The sequence below is a fragment of the Dendrobates tinctorius genome, unplaced genomic scaffold, assembly GCF_039654945.1.
Source record: "Dendrobates tinctorius isolate UK_male_01 unplaced genomic scaffold, ASM3965494v1 ptg000326l, whole genome shotgun sequence".
Classification (NCBI taxonomy): Eukaryota; Metazoa; Chordata; class Amphibia; order Anura; family Dendrobatidae; genus Dendrobates; species Dendrobates tinctorius.
The window spans coordinates 13,474,252-13,489,313 of NW_027361993.1; the positions used below are offsets into that span (position 1 = coordinate 13,474,252).

The 15,062-nt window shown below is 45.0% G+C and overlaps 1 protein-coding gene across 8 annotated transcripts in view; it reads left to right on the top strand.

Moving 5' to 3' along the window:
- The window catches only part of CHD5 (chromodomain helicase DNA binding protein 5), a 231,290-nt gene that overhangs the window by 186,008 nt on the left and 30,220 nt on the right, over positions 1-15,062 (top strand). For all 8 annotated transcript variants that reach the window (XR_012227155.1, XM_073561775.1, XM_073561774.1 and 5 more), the window contains exons 25-28: positions 3,498-3,670; positions 3,796-3,970; positions 5,164-5,256; positions 5,722-5,810. Coding sequence is in view for 7 of the 8 variants with exons in the window: in XM_073561775.1 (XP_073417876.1) it covers positions 3,498-3,670; positions 3,796-3,970; positions 5,164-5,256; positions 5,722-5,810 (530 nt within the window). In the remaining variant the exon portion in view is untranslated. The remainder of the gene's footprint in view (positions 1-3,497; positions 3,671-3,795; positions 3,971-5,163; positions 5,257-5,721; positions 5,811-15,062) is intronic.

Here is a 15,062-nt window from a genome sequence, read left to right on the forward strand (position 1 = left end):
GAAACTGGTCCATTGGCCATCTAAACGTTGTTGGCTCCAGACCATTTCGCTTGTCAAGTTTGTTTCTTTATGGCCAGGATCACACATGCGAGGAACACAGCCGAGTCTCGCATGTTAATACCCGGCACTGCCGCCGGCACTTGGGAGCAGAGCGTGCGGCTCCATGTATTGCTATGCGGCCGCACGCTCCGCTCCTGAGTGCCGGCGGCAGTGCCGGGTATTAACATGCAAGCCGTGTTTCTCGCATGTGTGATCCCGGCCTAACAAAGGGAATCTGTCATGCACAAAAAAGCTATTTACCTATCGATATAGGGTTAATCTGTAAATGCCTTTCTTACTGGAAGCTCCACAGAGAAAATGAACTCATATCTTCCCTGCAGCCGTGGTGCAGGGAGCAGTTACAGTCACCTATCACTGTACAGTGAGCCCAGCTGTGATCACTCCCCGACACTTTGATTGACAGCCTGCTCTGTACAAACACGCTGTATAGCCGGCTGTCAATCAATATGTAGGGGCAGTGATTACAGCTGCGCTCACTGTAACCACTCCCTGCACTGCCTCAATGACTGTAAGCGAGCAGCTGCAGGGAGGATATAAGTTAATTTTCTCCCTGTAACCCTGCTTTCTGTAAGGCTATGTTCACACAGAGCATTTTTGCAGCATAAGTACTTTTTACATTATGAGCTAAAGCTTTGAGATGTCAGAAATCTCATGCACACACTTATTTTTATTTCCAGTCTGAATTTGACAACTGCAGCGGTTTTGAAACTTTCAGCATGTCAATTCTTTCAGAGCTTTTGCAGTGTTTTTTTTTTTACCCATAGAAAACAATGAAAAAGTGAAAAAAAAAATGCAGAAAACAAGTTTCGCTGCAATTTTGGCAACTAAAACTAACTTTATTAAACATGCACTGTAGACAAATCACACGGGTGATCTGCATCCAAAAACGGTGCAAGAAATACAGCAAGACCCGCCTTTCGAATGCAGTGTGTTTAATGACGAGAGAGCAGGTTTTGGCTACTAAAAAAAAAGTTGAAAAAACATGTGAACACAGACTAAGGCAGCCAGACAGGATTTAATGCTACTTACCTGCAGATTAACCCTATATCTACATATGAAGTGTTTTTGGACAGGTTTTCTTTAAAATTATCTATGTCAACCAGAAATCTTTCACTCTGCACCCTTCTCAGAAACCAGAGACCCCCAATGTTGAAGGCCATGTCCACCTTTGCAGCCACATTTTTCTATGACCCACCTTTGCAATGGTCGAATTTACTATCATTTGGGTCTACAGCGCCATGCAGACCTATGCATCTCCATAGTAACAGAGAAAAAAAGGTGTCATCTCATCCTCTAGTGACTTTTTCTATAATCTGTTCCCACCTTTACGCTGTGTGCCCACTTTGCGTTTTTTAAGCGTTTCCGCCGCGGCGGAAACGCTTAAAAAACGCTAACAAAGCGCATCCCCATGCAATCCTATGGGATTCCGCAGTTGCTGTGCCAATGCTGCCGATTTTTACTCTGCGGAATCGCATGGCGGAAAAATCCGCAGCATGTCCATTAATTTTGTGGAATCGCGGCGATTCAGCCACCATAGGATTGCATTGAAACGCTCACTTTATGCATGTGGTTATGCCCACCATGCGTAAAGTGAGCACTTCATGTGCAGATGGTACCCAGGGTCTGAAGGAGAGGAGACTCTCCTTCATGCCCTGGGTACCATATTCTTGTAAAAAAATAGAAGTAAAATAAAAAATAGGGATATACTTACCCTCGTTTGGCCACCGGAGTCCTCAGCGGCGCTGACGGCAAGTTCCGTTCCTAGGCGTGCTTTGCGAGAATGACCTCTGATGACGTAGTGGTTACGCGACCTTGACGTCACAAAGGTCATTCTCGCAAAGCATGCCTAGGAACGGAACTTGCCGGCAGCGCCGTTGAGGACCGGGATCGCCGCTGAGGACTTCGGGGGCCGCCAGAGGGTAAGTATATCCATATTTTTTTATTATTTTTAACATTCTATCTTCTACTATTGATGCTGCATAGGCAGCATCAATAGTAAAAAGTTAGTCACACTTGTCAAGTAGGTGACCAAAATGATAGGAGAATGAAGTATAACTGCTGGATCAGACTACAGCGGCTGTTTGTTGTCTGTTACCATGGAGATACATATTTTTTTTAAATAAAACAACCTTTTGCAAAGTAACTTCATTTGGTTTGTTACATAAGAAATGGTTGTGATTGTCCATGTAACAAATGCTTCCCGAACTGATGACCCGCGAACATCGTGCCCTGCAGGAAGATAGGAGCATGGAGAGCTTAGGGGCAGGGACTTCTGCAGGACAACCATTAAAGGACATTATGGTTAGAGATTGTGAAGGACCCTTCCGTGGGTAACTTCTAGAGGAAAGTCTAGTTTTTCTGCCCCTTATGAGCTCACACATGGATGATGATGAGGATAACTGGCGGTCTGTATGCCCTATGTGAATTTTACGTGTTTCTATTTTCCACAGCTGCAAATACAACACACAAGCTTTGTCACTACCATGTCTTTGTTCTGCAACCTCCATGGCTGTTTGGGACCCTCATTACATCTGGATGCGGCTGTTTATATCATGCTATTATGTGTGTTTTATTTATACGTGTTATGCTACTGTAATTAAAGGTGATGTCCACGTTAAATCAGATAGTCACAATTTTAGTAGTATCTCACACAAATGTTTCCCAGACCTTCAATTACTTTCATACAACTATTCCTGTTGGGCCATTTGTCAGTGTCCAATCCATTTTTAAGAATAATGATTATCTATGATTGCAAAAAACAGAAAAAAATAAAGATGCACTCAGACGGCTGTATAAGTCGGCCTGAGATTGGAATTACTCCCCACCCGAGCCTGACAGCTGCATGGAAATGCATGAAGTTGTCACTCTTGGGTCAGGAGAGCCACCGGACAGTCTGAGCATTGTGGTCCATTTTATACAGCTGTCTTAAGTGTGCCCTAACACAAAGTGGTTTTGTATTACTCTTAAAGGGCAACTCCAGATGGATATAATATTGTGCCACCTGTTCAGTTCCACAGTCAAAAATGTGGCAATCCTAATACTATTAATGGCCAAATGGAAGGAAAAAAGTAGCAAATTTCAGCCCCTTTTGTGGACTATTGTATCTCCCATTTGTCTCAATAGGGGGCCACAGTGAGCACAACAGAAAACACCTGGAATGATGGAAGAAAAATACGATTTTTTTTTTTTTAGAATTTGATTTTTCCACCGTGGCTGGAGTTGTTCTTTAAGCCCTCATCGTCACTGTAGATGGACATCCCCTTTTCTGTGTCTTGCGCTAGTATGAATTTGGCTTCCATAAAACTTGCAGTTTTTCCTGGAATTCTGAACCGAAACTAATGGACGTCTGAATTCCAGGCCTTGATGACTACAGCTCTCATGATCATGCGTATTTTCTGACTTTTCCTGCCCTTATATCTCCGTATTGAACATTGCAGGTGACAACAAGGACGTTGAGGACAGCAGTGTCATCCATTATGATGATGGCGCCATCTCGAAACTTCTAGATAGAAACCAAGACGCCACCGAGGACACGGAGATCCAGAACATGAACGAATATCTGAGTTCTTTCAAAGTGGCTCAGTATGTTGTGCGAGAAGACGACGGAGTGGTAACACTTTTTTTACTTACTTTTTAAGAACAATGTCATGGAATTATCTCATAGTTCTGCAGTTCTATAATAAGCTTTCCCTGCAGTCAGATGCCGCATTGTGTTATATTCTTACTAATCCTTAGGAGGAGGTTGAACGGGAAATTATAAAACAAGAAGAGAACGTAGATCCGGATTATTGGGAGAAGCTCCTTCGTCATCATTATGAGCAGCAACAAGAAGATCTCGCAAGGAATCTCGGAAAAGGAAAAAGAATCCGCAAACAAGTGAACTACAATGATGCTTCACAGGAGGACCAAGGTGCTGGCTGTGGTCATATTCATAAATGATATCATATTATCTAATCATCTGTTCCTGATACCTGGTGGTATACATTGTGAGAGATGTATACGCTATATTGGTGCCAACACTATACAGCAGACAGTATACAGGGCTAATGGACCCATGTTAACATCATGACATAGGGATGATACCCCCTCCAAACTCATAATCATTTTGTAGGTCTGTAGCTGTCATAATCCTACAACTGTCAGCCATGCTTGGAGTAATTGGCAACCACTTGAGTTGGTGCGAATCAATTCGCAGGACCTGGTCCTAATCTGTGTCCTCTGGATGGTAGCCCTGAGAATCCACTGTCTACGTCACAGCATCCACAGGTCTTCTTTTGATTTAACGGTCTGGCACGTGGTCACTGTTGTGGCTTGATACACATTTGACCAGGCCAGCTAATCAAAAGAAGATCCGCAGGTGCTGTCCGGTAAGAGGCTTCTCTCAAGACTCCCTCCCAACGGCCACAGATTAGTTATGTGGCCTATGGACTGTGTCCTGCGAATCCATATGAACCAACAATAGCAGCAACAGTACAGGTGGCCATACAAGTGACACTGATTATATTGCGGACACGGCTGACCATCTAATTTGTTGGCTGGTGTCAAGAAAGAACGATTAGGCATCTGGATTTCAACATGCTTGATTCTCTAGGGAGCTAAGATGCTACAAGTGATGTGTGACTGCTGCTTACTCTTCTCCCTTTTGATAACAAATACACTTATGAAAAAACCAGGAGCACCTGTGTGTGGAGGGCTCGGTAGAAATAACCTGTCATCCCTGTCCAACATCACAGTTGGTGCTGTTTTTTAAAGAGAATCTGTCAACAGATTTTTGCTATGTAATCTGAGGGCACCATGATGTGTGGGCAATGACTCTGATTCCAGCAATGTGTCACTTACTGGGCTGTGTTTAGCCATTTGAATACAAAGTTTTATCAGCAGGAGATTATCACTACAGGACTAGGTGTCTCTTGCCTCTTAGTCCAACCCCGCCCCCACCACTGATTAGCAGTTTACTGTCAATATGCTGTACACAGAAAGCAGACAGCAGAAAGCTGGTATCAGCACCTACATAATGCTGCTATTGTCTGATTACATAGCAAAAACCTGCTGGCAGGTTCCTTTTAAATTTTGTTACAATTTCTAATTATTTTTATCATTTAGAATGGCAAGATGAGCTTTCTGATAACCAATCAGAATATTCCATTGGTTCAGAGGATGAAGATGAAGACTTTGAAGAAAAACCTGAAGGTCAGAGTGAGTTAAACTTTTTCTTAAGATGGATGTGGATCACCTTTAGGACAGTGAACCTAACGGGCAACCTGTGGGATGGCAACCTGCAGCGGTTAGTTTTACTTTGTCTTGTCCATCACCCCACAATTTAATCCGATCAGTTGACTACTATGGGGGCTGCAGGCCAAGCAGAAGCTTCTTACCGGAAGCAGAGGACCACTGTCAAGTCCTAGGCTCCTTTGTCGCCACCATGGGGATAGCCTATGGCGGCTTGTTCTTTCAACTTGTTAAAAGTACCTAAGGATCAGAGAGACAGTCATGTCATCTAATCAATGTCAAGCCAAATTCATGTCATCTAGTCAAATTTTACTTGGGTTTGCACAGACCCCAGTGAGTAAGAAACCTTGTATAATTGATTATTCTGGTCCTCTGTGGTCCTGGTTTGATTATTTTGCAAAGCAAACTTACAAGTGTATATAATTTCCTTAGGTGGAAGGAGACAATCTCGCAGACAACTGAAAAGTGATAGAGACAAGCCTCTTCCTCCACTTCTTGCTCGGGTTGGAGGAAACATTGAGGTACGTGGACAACAGATCATTGGAGGGTTATTTTAACATTTTCATTTAATCTTATGTGGCAGGAAATCCTGAGTTACATAAGTTAAGATCTTTTAGGCCTTAGGAACTAACGCAAAGTTTAATCAGCTGCAGCAGAATCTAGTAAAGGGAATGTCCACACTCAACACTATTCTACAGATGAGGGGTGCACTTCATCTACAATGTAATGACTTTGTGATCACATCCCTTATTTTGTGCTGATCCTTATCTCGTAAGAGCTACATTCACTACCCTTCAGGTTCTGAGACATCTCCTAGCCCCCCCAGCTTGTTTAGTATCTGCCCAAAGATTTTCTTTAAAAAAAAAGTGGTCTTGTAAGGGATGTAGAGGTTTGTACTCACTCAGCTGTGGTTGAGGTAGGCACAGGAAGCGGTGTTGCTGTAATGTCCAGGTTAGTTTATTCAAAGTTCATAAACCGCTCCAGATGGCAAAACAAAGCACAGCCTTTTCCGGCACAAAGTGAAAACATAAAGTAAAAAGTCCATACAACACACAGCGGGTCCGCCCACTTAGGATAGTGTCCAGTTCTTTGGGCCTTAGCACAGACCAACCAGGGCTGCCACTAGGAATTTTGGGGCCCCATACTGGCAAAATTGTCGGGGCCCCCTTGAGACCCCGCCCAGGCTCCACCCCAGCCCCTCCCTCCACCCCTTGAACTGTCCACAGTCCCACCGCTCTCTCTTGGAAAAACTCTACTTCTCACCAATCACACATTAACAGTTCCCATCTCCAGATCACACATACAGCCAGCAGCTCTTGTTTTGGCCAAAAGATTTTTTAAATCTGCCACCACGACAAGATAGACTCTTTTGGCCGGGCTCTACTCTACTGTAACCTATTAAACCTTTGTTAAAATATCCAATACAATTTAGGTATATTTTTTATTTATTTTTCAATTTTTAAAATAACCAATAATATCACATCCAAAGGGACAAATACCACAGCACCATGAACAGACCACATATTACCACCACAGTGACAGAAAAATAGCACATACAAGGAACAAATACCACCACACCATGACCAGACCACATATTACCAGCACATGGTGACAGAATACTACAATACTGATCATTAATAAAAAAAAAAAACATAATACAATCACAATAACTGCCATTATACACAGGAGATATGTACTTAGTATTGAGTGTCTGTGTACAGGTAATACAGTGCTCACCGGTGACATTATGCACATGACCTCTGTATATAGTGCCAGTGTACAGGTAATACAGTGATCACTGGTGACATTGTACACTGGAACTCTATATAGTGTATAGTGTCAGTGCACAGGTAATACAGTGATCACTGGTGACATTGTACACAGGCACTCTGTATATAGTGTATAGTGTCAGTGTACAGGTAACACATTGACTCACCAGTGACATCTCTAAGTGAAGTCCTTCAGCTTCGCTTTTCATCTTTCATTCAGCACAGACCGCCATCACGTCTTCCAGCCAGGGCTTGTCTCTGCAGGAAATAACACAGCTATTTAGAGCTCCACTTGCAGAACACATTACTTAATTTTTTCCCAACTTCAACACTACACCAGATGAAGAAAAAAAGGTGACATAGTGTCGCTCTGCACAGTAACAGGACCTCCCCACATTTAAAACAGTATTCTAAAAAAAATAAAATAAATACATCACTGCAGTAATAATATCCCTTAATTAGCCCCTATGGTAATAATATCCCCCATCCTGGCCCCCGTGTGTCTCATTCCTGACTCTAGCCATATGTTCTCTCATCGTGCCCTCATGAGTATCCATTCTGCCCCCATATGATCTCCCGATCCTGCCCAATCTGTCTACATCATATTCATCCTGCCACATGATCCTTCACCATGTTTCTCCCATCCTGCCCCCTCCTGTGTCTCACATTCTACCCCCTTCTGTGTCTCACATTCTACCCCCTCCTGTGTCTCACATTCTGCACTGTGTCCATTCTGCCCCCTCCTGTGTCTTACTGTCACATTCTGCCCCCGTGTCTCACATTCTGCCCCGTGTCCATTCTGCCCCCTCCTGTGTCTCACTGTTACATTCTGCCCCCGTGTCTCACATTCTGCCCCATGTCCATTCTGCCCCCGTGTCTCAAATTCTCTGCCCCGTGTCTCACTGTCACATTCTGCCCTCTACTGTGTCTCACTGTCACATTCTGCCCCCGTATCTCACATTCTGCCCCGTGTCTCACATTCTGCCCGTGTCTCTCATTCTCTGCCCCCGTGTCTCACATCCTCTGCCCCCGTGTCTCACTGTCACATTCTGCCCCGTGTCACATTCTGCCCTCTCCTGTGTCTCACTGTCACATTCTGCCCCCGTGTCTCACATTTTCTGCCCCCGTGTATCACATTCTCTGCCCCATGTCTCACTGTCACATTCTGCCCCCGTGTCTCATATTCTGCCCCCGTGTCTCACATTCTGCCCCGTGTCTCACATTCTGCCCCCTCCTGTCTCTCACTGTCACATTCTGACCCCATGTCTCACATTCTGCCCCCGTGTCTCCATATTTGTCCCTGTGTGTCTCCAATCCTGCCCCCGAGTCTCCATTCTGACTCTGTGTGTCTCCATTCTGCCCCTGCAGGATGGAGACACATGGCCTTGTGTCTCCATCCTGTCAGGGAAACATATTACCCCTTTCAATAATAAAATAAAATAAAAACTTTCTTCTTACCTGGCCGCGCTCCTGCGGCGAAGATGGAGCTGCTGCTGTGTGAGCTGAAGGACCTGTGGTGACGTCATCGTCATGTGATCAGGGGACGGAGCCGATCAATGGTGAAGGCCTGTGATAATGATGACATCACCACAGGTCCTTCAGCACTTCTGTACCTTTCGGATGTCGGCCGCTGTGGCAGCTCTGCTGATGTGTGCGTTTCAGGCCTGACCGCAGCGCACAGCACTTGGGTCCCACCCGATGACGCACAGCACTTGTGGTCCGATGACTAGAAGCACAGGAGCGGGGCCCCTGACCGGCAGGCCCCCTTCTGTACTGCCGGTCACCGGGCCCCATTCAGCAGTAAGGGCAAAAATGCCCTGATGGCGGCCCTGAGACCAACACACAGGAGACCTACACATCTTCAGCTCCAGACACTGAATGAGAGCCTCGGCCTCCATTTTATCTGCCAAGCCATTTACCTGGAGGTTGTGATATGTGAGCAGTCATTCCCACCCATCTCTTATGACTGCTCGTAAAACACGGCCCTGGAATGGCCAAATAACTCTCTCAGCATTTTAGGTGCTGGAGCATACTTCCGAGCTCACATAGCCGTAATGACATGTATATCCTGTCAAGGACTCGTCCAGCTGCCATCTTACAGGGGGTAAAAATATTATACACCCTTGGTAGGATCCGGCGCTTCCGGCTTTTTGCCACAATGAAAGTCTATGGGCACCGGAATGCGCCGGATCCAGAAAAAGACGGATCCAGCCACCGGATCCGTTTTTTTAAGTCTGCGCATGCTCAGATCCAATTGGCCAGCCCCCAGGAAACAGATATAACCTGCAAGACGGATCCGGCAGAAAAACGGATCCGTTTCTACAGTTCTCCAAAATCTATGCCGGATCCGTTTTTTCTAAAAATAGCGGGATCCTGCCTGACGGCAAAAAACTGATGTGTGAAAGTAGCCTAAGGGGAATTTATATAATGGCAGTCTGTGGCACCTGGGGGAAGAATGTGTTGAGGCCATGTGTGGTGTCTGGTGAACCTGTAGGAGCAGTAGGGTTAGCCTGTCTGTCTAGGGACGTATCCATGGGCTGTTAGCATGGACAACTAATGGTGCGTGTGTGAGAGTGACAGTGAGAGTCCTGAAGTTGTGCCAGAGAGTCATAGATCCAGAAGAGCCAGAGCAGTATGGCCAAGAAAGGCTCGAAACCCAGAAGCAGATTGTCCCATGGATAGAGGTAACTTATTGTTTGCTGGGGGTCCAACCTCTGAGCCCCCTACAGTGTTTAGAACAGAGCTCTGCAGAGTCCATATGAGCTGGATTTGGCTATCTCTGCCAATCCAATAGAGAAAGAATAAAGCAAAGGATAAGCATACATGACTTCACACAGACAGGGTTCTGTAGAGCCCGGTCCTCAGGAACCCCTGCTGAGACCCATATCGATCAATAAATATTTCCCTATCTTATGGACCCAGTAAATCCACCAGCACAATAGTGAGTGCAGCTCTGGGGTATAATACAGGATGTAATTCAGGATCAATACAGGATCAGTAATATAATGTATGTACATAGTAACTGCACCAGCAGAATAGTGAGTGCAGCTCTGGAGTATAATACAGGATGTAACTCAGGATCAATACAGGATCAGTAATGTATGTACAAAGTGACTACACCAGCAGAATAGTGAGTGCAGCTCTGGGGTATAATACAGGATGTAACTCAGGATCAATACAGGATCAGTAAAGTAATGTATGTACACAGTGACTGCACCAACAGAATAGTGAGTGCAGCTCTGGGGTATAATACAGGATGTAACTCAGGATCAGTACAAGATAAGTAATGTAATGTACTGTATGTACACAGTGACTGCACCAACAGAATAGTGAGTGCAGCTCTGGGGTATAATACAGGATGTAACTCAGGATCAGTACAGGATAAGTAATGTAATGTATGTACACAGTGACTGCACCAACAGAATAGTGAGTGCAGCACTGGGGTATAATACAGGATGTAACTCAGGATCAATACAGGATCAGTAAAGTAATGTATGTACACAGTGACTGCACCAACAGAATAGTGAGTGCAGCTCTGGGGTATAATACAGGATGTAACTCAGGATCAGTAATGTAATATAATATATGTACACAGTGACGGCACCAGCAGAATAGTGAGTGCAGCTCTGGGATATAATACAGGATGTAACTCAGGATCAGTACCGGTTAAGTAATGTATGTACACAGTGACTGCACCAGCAGAGTAGTGAGTGCAGCTCTGGAGTAAAATACAGAATGTAACTCAGGATCAATACAGGATCAGTAAAGTACTGTATGTACACAGTGACTGCACCAACAGAGTAGTGAGTGCAGCTCTGGGGTATAATGCAAGATGTAACTCAGGATCAGTAATGCAATGTAATATATGTACACAGTGACTGCACCAGCAGAATAGTGAGTGCTGCTCTGGAGTATAATGCAGGATATAACTCAGGATCAGTAATGTAATGTAATATATGTACACAGTGACTGCACCAGCAGAATAGTGAGTGCAGCTCTGGGATATAATACAGGATGTAACTCAGGATCAGTACCGGATAACTAATGTATGTACACAGTGACTGCACCAGCAGAATAGTGAGTGCAGCTCTGGAGTATAATACAGGATGTAACTCAGGATCAGTAATGTAATGTAATATATGTACACAGTGACTGCACCAGCAGAATAGCGAGTGCTGCTCTGGAGTATAATACAGGATGTAACTCAGGATCAGTAATGTAATGTAATATATGTACACAGTGACTGCACCAGCAGAATAGTGAGTGCAGCTCTGGAGTATAATCCAGGATGTAACACAGGATCAATACAGGATCAGTAATGTAATTTATGTACATAGTGACTGCACCAACAGAATAGTGAGTGCAGCTCTGGGGTATAATACAGGATGTAACTCAGGATCAGTAATGTAATATAATGTATGTACACAGTGACTGCACCAGCAGAATAGTAAGTGCCGCTATGGAGTATAATACAGGATGTAACTCAGAATCAGTAATGTAATATATGTACACAGTGACTCCACCAGCAGAATAGTGAGTGCAGCTCTGGAGTATAATACAGGATGAAACTCAGGATCAGTACAGGATTGGTAATGTAATGTATGTACACAGTGACTGCACCAGCAGAATAGTGAGTGCAGCTCTGGAGTATAATACAGGATGTAACTCAGAATCAGTACAGGATCAGTAATGTAATGTATGCACCAGCAGAATAGTGAGTGCAGCTCTGGAGTATAATACAGGATATAACTCAGGATCAGTACAGGATAAGTAATGTAATGTATTTACAAAGTAAATATATATATCACACACACGTGGTCAAAACTGTTGGTACCCCTCGTTTAATGACAGAAAAACCCACAATGTTGACAGAAATAACTTGAATCTGACAAAAGTAATAATAAATCAAAAATCTATGGAAATGAACAAATGAAAGTCAGACATTGCTTTTTAACCATGCTTCCACAGAATAAAAAAAAAAAATAAAACTCATGAAATAGGCCTGGACAGAAATGATGGTAGCCTTAACTTAATATTTTGTTGCACAACCTTTCGAGGCAATCACTGCAATCAAACGATTCCTGTAACTGTCAATGAGACTTCTGCACCTCGACAGGTATTTTGGCCCACTCCTCAAGAGCAAACTGCCCCAGTTGTCTCGTGTTTGAAGGTTTCCTATTCCAAAGATGCTCAATAGGATTTAGGTCAGGGCTCATACAAGGCCACTTCAGAATAGTCCAATGTTTTCCTCTTAGCCATTCTTTGGTGTTTTTAGCAGTGTGTTTTTGGTCATTATTCTGTTGCAAGACCCATGACCTGTGACTGAGACCAAGCTTTCTGACACTGGGCAGCACATTTCTCTCTAGAGTCCCTTGATAATCTTGAAATTTCATTGTACCCTGCACAGATTCTAGACACCCTGTGCCAGATGCAGCAAAGCAGCCGAACATTACAGATCCTCCTCCATGTTTCACAGTAGGGACAGTGTTCTTTTCTTGATATGCTTTTTTATGAGAGCCGCAGAGAACTGCTGCGCATGCCCAAGATTCCCAGCCCCGCAGTGTGAATAAATGATAAGCGACTGCGGGGCGGGATCTGTGGCCACGCGATATGAAGGCCAGGTTGTGATCTGAGAGCACAGGCGCGTCGGGCAGCGCTAACTGCGCATTTCCACGAAACTATAGTACAGCGCAGGCACCAGCATTTCAAAAGAAAACTAAGGAGGCGGCGCAAAATACGAAATGACTGATGGATGCGAGGCATCTGTCAGAGGGGGAAAGACCTGCCCCCCTGTCAAAATTCAGGTATTTTTGAACAATTTTATAAACTATTATTTCTGAGTTGGAACGGAAGCTAAGTAACAGAGCCACCTTGAGAGAATGCAGCATTAGTGCTGCACAAGGTATCTCTTTTACTTAAAAACGCCTGAAGGGGGGGGAAAAGGTTCCTTTTAAAGGGATCCCTGGTATGGAAGTTAGAACCGTTCCACTCAGCTCTGTGGTTCTGACCCCAGGATCTCTTAAAGGGATCATTGGTATGGAAGTTAGGGAAAATGCACTCTGCGCTTTGGTACTGACCCCAGGCCTTTCTTAAGGGATCTCCGGTATGGAAGTCAGGGCAAATCCATCCAGCGCTTTGGTTCTCACCCCAGGCTCTCTTAAAGGGATTTCCTATATGGAAATTAGGGCAATCCCTCAACGCTCTGATTCTGACCCCAGGGTTCTATTAAAGGGATCATTGGTATGCATTGGTATGCAAGTCACAGCAAATCCACTGAGCGCTCTGGTTCTTATCCCAGTCTCTCTTAAAGGGATCCCCGGTATGGAAGTGAGGGCAAATCCACGCTGCGCTTTGGTACTGACCCCAGGCCTCTCTTAAACGGATCTCCGGTATGGAAGTTAGGGTAAATCCCTGCTCTGATTCTCACCCCAGGCTACTATTAAAGGGATCATTGGTATGAAAGTTAGGACTGTTCCACTAAGCACTCTGGTTCTGATCCCAGGCTGACGGGATGATGTGGGATATTAGGGGTAGTAGTCCGGTGGCTCTGGCTGATGGGATGATGTGGGATATTAGGGGTAGTAGTCCGGTGGCTCTGGCTGACAGAATGATGTGGGATATTAGTGGTAGTAGTCCGGTAGCTTTGGTTGACGGGATGATGTGGGATATTAGGGGGAGTAGTCCGGTGGCTCTGGCTGACGGGATGATGTGGGATATTAGTGGTAGTAGTCTGGCGGCTCTGGCTGACGGGATGATGTGGGATATTAGGGGGAGTAGTCCGGCGTCTGTGACCGGATGATGTGGGATATTAGTGGTAGTTGTCTGGTGGCCCTGGCTGATGGGATGATGTTGGATATTAGGGGTAGTAGTCCTGTGGCTCTGACGGGATGATGTGGAATATTAGGGTTAGTAGTCCGGTGGCTCTTGCTGACGGGACGATGTGGGATATTAGTAGTCCGGTGGCTCTGGCTGACGGGACGATGTGGGATATTAGGGGTAGTAGTCCGGTGGCTCTGGCTGACGGGACGATGTGGGATATTAGTAGTCCGGTGGCTCTGGCTGACGGGACGATGTGGGATATTAGGGGTAGGAGTCCGGCGGCTGTGATAGGATGATGTGGGATATTAGGGGTAGTAGTCCGGTGGCTCTGGCTGACGGGATGATGTGGGATATTAGTAGTCCGGTGGCTCTGGCTGACGGGACGATGTGGGATATTAGGGGTAGTAGTCCGGTGGCTCTGGCTGATAGGATGATGTGGGATATTGTAGTGAATAATGTGGTATCAAGCCTAGCCACACTCGACACACAAAGCCCCGTATAATAAATATCTAATATATACATATATATTTACTGTATATATAATAAATATCTAATCTATTATATATATAATAAATATCTAATATATATATATTTCATAGGCACATCTTCTTTACTACAACAGATTACACTGCCTGTGTTGCCCATAGCAACCAATCACTAAGCATTTTTCATATCACCAGAGTTGTTTTAAAGATGAAAGCTGTGAAAGCTGAGCTGTGATTGGTTGCTATGAGCGACAGTTTTCCTGCTCCACAACACCTCAGCAGACACTGACCGAGTGGGAGAAATCTAGCATCCCCGGAAACATAAGCTCCCAGCCATTGTCTGCCCCCCAGAAAGGAGCAGAGAGCACATGACAGAAATGAATCACCACCTCATCTATTACTACCAGGTTCTATTGTTCCCGGCATAGAAAATCGCATCATCAGCGGCCGCACACAGAGCCACACTGCCAGGTTACATAACAGCACATCTCCAGGAACTCCCTCCTCAGCGCCACCCAGCTCGGGACTATGGGATGGAGGATGGGTAATGGGTATATGGGCACGAGACTATGGGATGGAGGGTGTGTATAATGGGTATATGGGCACGGGACTATGGGATAGAGGATGCGTGATGGGTATTTGGGCACAGGACTATGGGATGGAGGATTTGTATGATGGGTATATGGGCACTCGACTATAG